The sequence below is a fragment of the Mandrillus leucophaeus genome, unplaced genomic scaffold (genome assembly GCF_000951045.1).
Source record: "Mandrillus leucophaeus isolate KB7577 unplaced genomic scaffold, Mleu.le_1.0 Scaffold136, whole genome shotgun sequence".
Lineage (NCBI taxonomy): Eukaryota > Metazoa > Chordata > Mammalia > Primates > Cercopithecidae > Mandrillus > Mandrillus leucophaeus.
In genome coordinates, this window is record NW_012101321.1 from 1,857,613 (window position 1) to 1,867,034 (window position 9,422).

At 40.7% G+C, this 9,422-nt stretch overlaps 1 protein-coding gene across 1 annotated transcript in view; it reads left to right on the forward strand.

The window, feature by feature from the left end:
- The window catches only part of LOC105534530, a 116,652-nt gene that overhangs the window by 100,532 nt on the left and 6,698 nt on the right, over positions 1-9,422 (forward strand). The window contains exon 4 of the mRNA XM_011973257.1: positions 4,941-4,998. Within this exon, the coding sequence (XP_011828647.1) occupies positions 4,941-4,998 (58 nt within the window). The remainder of the gene's footprint in view (positions 1-4,940; positions 4,999-9,422) is intronic.

The following is a 9,422-nucleotide window of genomic DNA, read 5'->3' on the forward strand; positions in this document are numbered from 1 at the left end:
AGAAAGAAAGAAAGAAAGAAAGAAAGAAAGAAAGAAAGAAAGAAAGAAAGAAAGAAAGAAAGAAAGAAAGAAAGAAAGAAAGAAAGAAAGAAAATTGAAAAGAAAAGACTGGTTCCACATTCCTGCAGCAACTGACTTGCTGCTGCCCCTCTCAAATGGGCGTCGGCTCTCCCATTCACCTGATCTTCCCAGCTCCTCATTGTCTTGCTCAGTTATATTATCTTGATCCTTGAAGGCATTTGAGGTTGCAGTCTGATTCAAATGGGGGACAAAACAAACAAGGAGTCAAAGATAAAGTAGTAAGGAGGAGCCATTAGGAGCTATGTCTGCCTTACTCACTTCCGTATCCTCAGTGCCTCAGACAGTACCTAATCCGTAACAGGAGTTCAACAAATCTCAGCTGGCTTTTAAATACAGATTTTGTATAATTGTATTTCACTGATTTTTAAGACATTATGAATTCAGAAAAGCACTCTGTTTAGGAAATGTGTTAGGTTGAAGAACTTTCTCAACTGACAAATTTTGAAGGTAGATGAGATAATGTTTGTGGTAGATGGATTTCTAAAATGATCCCCAACAATCCTCATCCTTCTGACTGTGGGTGGAACCTGCGAATATAATGAGACATCACTACTACAATTACGCTATGTTGTGTGAAGATTTTTTGGGAAGGGCCTAACATATACATATGAACCCTTTAAAAGCAGAGAATTTTCTGTAGATGGTTGCAGAAGACAAAGCCGGGATTCAAAGCACAAGAAGGATTCAGTGTACCATTACTGACTTGAAGATGAAGGGGCCACGTAGAAAGAACCCGAGAGTGGCTGCCGGGAGCCGAGAGCCAGCAAGAAAATGGTAACTTCAGTCCCACAACCATGAGGAAGTGAATTCTGCCAGCCACTTGAATGAGCGTGGAAACAGATTATTCTCGTCTAGATAAGAGCCTGCCTTAGGCCACACCTTGATTTTGGCTTTGTGAGACTCTAACCAGAAACCTATTTGACCCAGCCTAGGCAGAACTGTGAGCTAATGAGTGGATGCTGTATTAAGCTGCTATATTTGTAGTAATTTTGTATAAGGCAATAGAAAACTAATATAATGCTTTATACCTCAAGGAAGCTTACAGTGTATATGTACACATGTATACATATGTATTTATCATGTATTCACATGATATGTGCATTTAACTTGTCTGTATTCTCCTATATGTACTAGAGGAAAAGAAAGAAGAGAACAATAATTTAAACAACATGAACAATAACCCTACCTCGATTATCCCATTCTATAAGCCATCAGCAATATCGGAGAGAACGCACTCTCTTCTTGTAACACATTCTTCACATTGCCTAATGAAAAGCCTTCTTTTTTGGTTCTCCTCCCACCTCACTGGACACTTCTTTTCACGCCTTTGCAGATTTCTCTTTATCTTTCCTAATTCTAAACATTCCTACATACAATACACATACACATTACCTGACGTGGTAGCATAAACAATGTATATATACAGTTCTTTACAGGCAATTAAAAACTGTCCAAGGAACCAGGTTCAGTGGCTCATGCCTGTAATCTCAGAACCTTGAGAGGCTGAGGCGGACAGACCACTTGAGGTCCAGAATTTGAGATCACAGCCTGGTCAACATGATGAAACCCCGTCTCTACTAAAAATCCAAAAATTAGCCAGGCGTAGTAGCACACACCTATAATCCCAGCTACTCAGGAGGCTGAGGCAGGAGAATCCCTTGAACCCAGGAGGTGGAGGTTGCAGTGAGCCAAGATAGCACCAGTGCACTCCGGCCTGGGAAACAGAGCAAGACTCTATCTCAAAAAATAAATAAAAAGCTATTCAAAGGTAATTTTTTGACTATTCCTTGCTTAAGAAGAAACTTCGCTTTATCAGTTTTTCTCATCTAAAATTGGGAGGCACCCAGCTATTTCAGTATGAAATCAAGAGGAGTAGTGAATTAACCTTGCCTTCACATTGGATTTCTGCATTAACTCTGAACCTGTGCTGTCCAATCAGTCACATGTAGGGATTTCAATTTAAATTTAAATTTTAATTAATTAAAAATAAATAAAATTTAAAATTTAGTACTTCAGCTGCACTAGCCACATTTCAAGTGTCCAATAGTCAATGTGCTCCTTGCTGCCACATTAGAAAACACAGATATAGAGCATTGCCATCATCACAGGAAGTTCTATTGGACCATGAAAAGACCTATACCTTTAATTGCCATTTGGTCTGCTCCACTTAAATATCCTAAACTCATTGCTCTCCCCCAGAGGAGATTTTGCAAAGAAGTGATGTGAAAAGTGCCTTCTTTGGGATCAAATTGTCTGAGTTTGAATCCAACTCTATTGTTTGCAGGCTCTGTGATCTTAGGAGGGTTATTTATCTGTGCCTCAGTTTCCTTTTCTGCAAAGTGGGAATAATCACAGGAACTATCCCTTAAAGTTGTTGTGAAGATTAAATGATATAATTTATATAATGTACTTAAAATAGTACCTAACTCTTAAGTATTGAATAAATTTAGCTATTGTGTTTTGTATTAGTATTATTTTAGAGACCAAATTGAGATTCATCACACTTCATTTATCTGAAGATTCATGACATTTATTATTTCTGGACAATTTTCAGTCATTATCTTTTCAAATGTTGCCTTTCCTCAGTTCTTTTCTCTTTTCCGTTCTAGAATTCTGGTTGGACAGTCATTGTACCTTATCATTATATCTCTATAACTCTTATGTCAGTTTCCTTTTCTGTAAGATGATGATACAAACACTATCTACCTCGTGGAGTTTGTGTTAGGATTAAGTGAGTTGAGCTATGTAAAACACTTAGAATGGCATCATATGTGTGCCAACTATTATTGACACTCTGGTTTAGCTCCTTATTTATTTTTGGCCCTTGGAGATTTCCCTCTAATTTAGCCCACCCTATAAGATCAAAAGTTATTCCAGACTCTCTTTCTTTTTCTAGACGGAGTCTTGCTCTGTCGCCAGGCTGGAGAGCAGTGGCGCGATCTCGGCTCACTGCAACCTCCGCCTCCTAGGTTCAAGCGATTCTCCTGCCTCAGTCTCCCATGTAGCTGGGACTACAGGTGCACGCCACCATTCCTGGCTAATTTTTTGTATTTTAGTAGAGATGGGGTTTCACCAGGTTGGCCAGGATGGTCTCGATCTCCTGACCTCGTGATCTGCCCGCGTTGTCCTCCCAAAGTACTGGGATTACAGGCATGAGCCACCCTGCCCTGCCCAGATTCTCTTTTTGTTGCAAGCATGACATATACAGTTTCTATTGTTTGATACACTTTCTTTCCCTCTTAGCTCCCTTCATGACTGTTTAAGACACAATTTAATGTCTGTATTAGTTTGAAATATATTAAGTATGTAACAGAAAACCCAAAATAAGCATATCTTTAAAAAGTAGAAGTTTCTTTTTTTCCCCCATAAATGAAGTCTAGAAGTATGAGGTCCATAGCAGATATGCCTTCTCCATAATCATCAAGAGTCCAGTCTTTTTTCAGTTTCTCAAAATTTGGCCTTCTTGTGATCCAAGATAACTGCTCTGGTTCCAGCCATTACATCCAAATTCTAGTCAACAGAGGAAAGGGCTAAAGAAGAAATGCCTCTTCCCTTTAATACATTCCTGTGAAGTCATTCGTACCATTTCCTACGGCCAGAACATAATCACATGGCCGTGCGTAACGCCATGGGACACTGGAGAATGTCGTCTCTATTCTTGACCACCCACCAAATGCCAACGAGATACCAGATATTGGGGGAAACGAGCACTTTTTGCCACAATGCCTCTTCTATGTTCCCTCTAAGAGTGTGTATCCTCCCTATCTTTTTCACCTCTGGGGTGAATGACTTGGCCTGGTTTACCTGGGGCTTTTATGGAGTTAGCACTGAAAGTCTTGTGTCTCAAAACCTCCCAAACACACATCAGTCCTGGGCAAACTGGGATGATTGGCCACCCTGCATCACCTCTACCATGGATCGTATCACACCATGAGCTCCTTAAGGACAAATCTGTGTCTATTCACTGTCATATCTTTAGTATCTCACACAGGGCTGCACGTACAGGATGTATTCAATAAATAGCAAATATGTGGTGCTTCTATATGCCAGGAGCTGTTCTAAGGGTTTTATGTATATATCATGAGTTGAATTTTGTTCCCCCAACATTCCTATGTTAATGTGCCAGTACCTCAGAAGGTGACCCTATTTAGTATAGGGTTGCTGCCAATGTGACTGTTTAGTATAAAGTCATACTGAAATAGGGTGGGGCCCTAGTCCCATATGACTGGTGTCTATATAAACAGGGGAAATTTGGACACAGAGACAAGCATGCAGGGAGAACATCATGTGAAGATTTGAGTTAAAAAGCCAAGATTAAAAAGATTTGAGTTAAAAGCCAAGGACCTACCAGAAGCTAGAAGAGAAGCCTGGACCAGATCCTTCCCCAGAGCCTTCAGAGGGAACAGGACCCTCCCAGCACATTGATCTTGGACGTGTAGTCTCCAGAACTATGAGAAAATAAATATCAGTTGTTTAAGCCACTCAATTAGTGGTACTTTGTTATGGCAGCCTCAGCAAACCAATGCAACATATTAACTCATTTTAATCTTTACAACTTTCTTGTGAGATAGCTATTATTATTATTATCCTCATTTTACAATTGAAGAAATTGAGGCACACAGCAGTTAAGAAAACCAAAGAGTGCCAAGGAGGCATCAAGAGACAGTGGTAAAGGCAAACTGACGAGAGAAGGGAAGAAGAAAGGGGAAAAACTTGAAGTTAAAAGATGGACAGGAATCAAGAGAAAGAAAGAAAGAAAAATAGTGAAGGAAAAGGATTAAAACTTGACCTGCCATGACCTTCTAAGAACATTAGAAGCTCTGGGTTACTATATAAACCATTAACATTTTCTTTTTCAGATGTGTCACTAACATTTTTCTTTTTAGATGAGTCTGAAGAACTCTTCGAAATGAAGGAGTAAGGAAATGCTCCCTCGTTTTTGACACTTGCAGGCGTTTTATTATATTTCTAACCTGAAGCTACAGCTCTTAAGAGCCCTGGTCTTGATTTTGCAATATAGGCTTCATTTTTATTTGAGGGAAAGGACTAATAGCAACATGTTTTATGAATGTAACTCTGAGAAGTTTAGAATTTATGTTCACATGCTTTATAGATTTGTTTTTGATGGGTGAAATAACACTTTAAAAAGTTTTGGCTGGGTGTGGTGGCTCATGCCTATAATCCCAGCTCTTTGGGAAGCCGAGGCAGGCGGATCATGAGGTCAGGAGTTCAAGAGCAACGTGGCCAACATGGTGAAACTCCATCTCTACTAAAAATACAAAAATCAGCAGGGCATGGTGGCATGTGCCTGTAGTCCCAGCTACTCAGGAGGCTGAGGCAGGAGAATTGCTTGAACCTGGGAAGCGGAGGTTGCAGTGAGCCAAGATTGTGCCACTGCACTCCAGTCTGGGCAACAGAGCGAGATTCCATCTCAAAAAAAAAAAAAAAATGTTTTATATGTTGTACTTCTTACCTCTAGTTTATATATGTGTATTCCTGCTGAAGGCATAAATGAAGTGCAAAATCAGAGGTAATACCCTGAGAATATGGAGCTTAATCTTCCAGAATGCAGTATACACATTGTATCAGAGACCTTTACATGGTGCTGTATCTCCAGTCAGAATCTGTAAATCTGGGATCAGAGGGGTGGACCCAGGATTGGCTGCAGTTACAATCACTCCCAGTGGCCTACTGGGGACGTTTTGCTTCCGGGGCTCCATAGGGTTAGAGGTCCTGTTGCCAGCAGGGGCGCATGCTCACCAGAGGACGCAGCAAAGGTCCCATTGATTACAAACTATGGATGCCATCTGGGCACTGAGTTTCTTGTGACTAGGGGCCAGCAGGTAAGAAGACTAACCATCTTGGCAAAAATAATAACTCTGATCAACAGTGGGAGGTAAGACTGATCTTACACAATGGGAACAGGAGACATATGCATGGAACTCAAGATGACCCATTTGGGTGCTTCTTGGTTGTTGGTCCTCCCTTGATAGATCATAACTGTGAACAGGTAAGTGAAGCAACTCCCACCTGAGAAGGATATGATCACTAGGGGCTAAGAAAACTCACTAATGAAGGTTTGAGTCATACCACTAGATAAGCCGCCAAGACCAGCAGAGGTGGTGGCTGGGAGCAAGAGGAATTTAGATGGAGGGTGGAGAAGGGAGACTATACTGGAGGCCCTGAGACCAACTGCAGTGATGGAGGGTAACCTGAGCTATTCCCTGAACATGTATGGGAAAGAAGATTTGCATGATACAAGGAATAGATCTGCATGAAAGCTGAGGCAGACACTGAAGCTAGGAACTGTCAGCATATTGATATAGCATACCATATTCAGCATAACTGGGCAGCAAGGCTTTGTTGGTGGGAGATTTGAGTGGCACATCTCTTTATGTCTCCAACAGTGTCTGCCTCAGCTTTCATGCAGTCAAAGTCAATGACTGAGCAAGGTGGTGATTCAAGGGTCCACCTATTTACATTAAAAGTGGAATTCTGATCTTTATTCTAGAGCTTCCTGTTGGACTAGCAGAGGCTTTGTCAGGTCTGCATAGGGGTATGACAGTTCCCCTTGACCAATCTTTCTGTCTCCCTTGCTCCTTTCACAGGTGTTACCCTCTAAACTTTTGTACTAGAACTCTCTTTCAGCCCACTGGTTCCTGGAGAATCCCAAACCAGCACATGCTGCATAGCAAACAATCACAAAGCCTCACTGACATAAAACAGTAAGCACTTCTTACCACATACGCGTTTACAGGCCAGGCGGCAGTGGTTTTAGTCTTAGCTGGATCACTCAGGTGTCTGTGGTCATTTGTTGGTTAGATAAGCATTTCTGTTGATCTTAACTGGGTTCTTTCACATGTGTGGGAGTTGGTTGGCTACATGCTGGTCTAAAAAGCCTCAACTGGGACAGCTGACCTTTCCTTCACATAGTGTTGCATTCTTTAGCTGGCTCACGTTGGCTTGATCACATGGTGGTGGAAGGCATCTGATATGGTTTGGCTCTGTGTCCCACCCAAATCTCGTGTTAAATTGTAATTCCCAATGTTGGGGGAAGGACCTGGTGGGAAGTGATTAGATCATGGGGGCAGATTTCCCCCTTGCTGTTCTCATGATAGTGAGTTCTCATAAGATTTGGTTGTTTGAAAGTGTGAGCACTTCCCCCTTCATCCATCTCTTTCTCTCTCTCTCTCTCTCTCTCTGTCTGTCTGTCTCCCCCTCTCCCTCTCGCTCTCCCTCTCCCTCTCCTGCTGGCCATGTGAAGATATACTTACTTCCCCTTCACCTTCTGCCATGATTTTAAGTTTCCTGGGGCCTCCCCAGCCATGCTTCCTGTACAGCCTGCAGAACTGTGAGTCAATTAAACCTCTTTTCTTATAAATTATCCAGTCTCAGTAGTTCCTTATAGCAATGTGAGAGAACAGACTAATACATCATCCAAGAGAACAAACTGAAGCAAACAAGGCCTCTTCAGGTCTAGACTTGGAATTCACATACTGTCTTTTCTGCCATATTCTAAGGGCCAGCTCAGCTTCGTGGAGACAGGGAACCCCATTTTTTTTGTGTTTACTTTTTAGAGTCAGGGTTTCACTCAGCTACCTAGGCTAGAGTGCAGTGGTACAATCATAGCTCACTGCAGCCTCAAACTCCTGGGCTCAAGTGATCCTCTTGCCTCAGCCTCCTGAGTAGCTGGAATTTGGAACCACTTCTTGATGAAGAAGATGCAAATGTACGTTAGAAATGTATGAATAGAGGGGGGCATAAAGATTTTGGAACAGTTTTGCAATAATCTGCCACAGGGAGAATTTGCTAAAGTGGACAAACAGAATTATAGTGGACAAACAGAAATTATGGACAAACAGCACTGGACAAACAGAAACTATAGCTATCTCAATCTATTATACTGTACTTTTAGCTTTTCATTTATTTTTATTTTTATTTTTAATATAGGTTCTCACTGTGTCACTCAGGCTGGAGTGCAGTGGCAAAATTATAGCTCACTGCAGCCTCCAACTTCTGGGCTCAAGCAGTCTCCCAACTCAGCCTCCTGAGTAGTTGGGACTACAAGCACATGTCATCAGGCCCAACTAATTTTTTCTTTTTTAAATAGAGATGGCGTCTCACTATATTGCCCAGTCTGGCCTTGAACTCCTGCCCTTAAGCAATCCTTCCACCTTGTCCTCCCAAAGCATCGGGATTACAGGTGTGAGCCATGGAACCCAACCTGCTTTTATTTTATTTAATGAAAAATTAAAGGCAAATAGAAAATATGGAGAATAATATAATAACCACTCATGGACTCACTCTCCTACTTTAATCTTAAAATTCTGTCACGTGAAGAGCTAAAACTTTGGACATGCTGTAGTTTTAAAATCCATTGTATATCCCTGGCCTTCCTTCTTTTTTCTCCACTGAAGTCTGCAACTGTAAACTTTTAACTCCAGATAGTTACTTTTTAAGTTAAAAGCCTTGAGACTCATGCCTTCTGGTGATTCAGCAAGAAAAAATTGGAATTATGTTCATTCAGTCATTAAACAAATATTTATTGTGCTTCTATATGCTAAACACTGTACTACATATATATTTATATAGTATATTCTTATTTTTTATAGTGTTCTATTTGCAGACCATTTTGCTTCAGGTAAGATTATATATCTAAAGTGAGAAACCAAGAACATTGCCCTTTAAAATGGGGGCCCTTTTTCAATATCTCTTACAAAAAAATTCTTATACCTTCAAGCTTTGAGGGTGAATCTTGTTTTACTCTTAGGATGTAAATTTTCTTTCCAAGTTTCTTATCACTTTCCTTCTATGGGTTTGGCTCTTGTTGTGTCACTTGGGTGGGTAGGATGTTTGAGCATGTTTATTTAGTTACTAGTTGGCCACACCTTTAGTTTGATTTCATATGATTACATTGTTCTGGCTTGTAACTTCTATCTGGTTTCTCTTCCTCAGTATGATGACTTCAGAGTGCAGTCCTCTCCCTGGTTTGTTTTCTGTGCTTTTGCAGTGAACTAGTTATATCTTTTTAAAAAACAGCTTTATTTAGATATAATTCATGCACCCAAAATGTATCCCTTAGTATATTTACAAAATTGTGCAACCACCACCACTTCTGATTTTAGGATATTCTGATCACCTCAAAAAGAAACCTTATACCCATTGGCCATCACTCCCCATTCTCCCCTCCCCTGCAACCACCAACCTACATTTTGTCTCTATGGATTAGCCTATTCTGGACATTTCACATAAACAAGATCATAGGAATCTTTTGTCTCTGGCTTCTTTAACTTGGCATAATGTTTTCAAAGTTCATCCTTTTTTTTTTTTTTTTTTTTTTT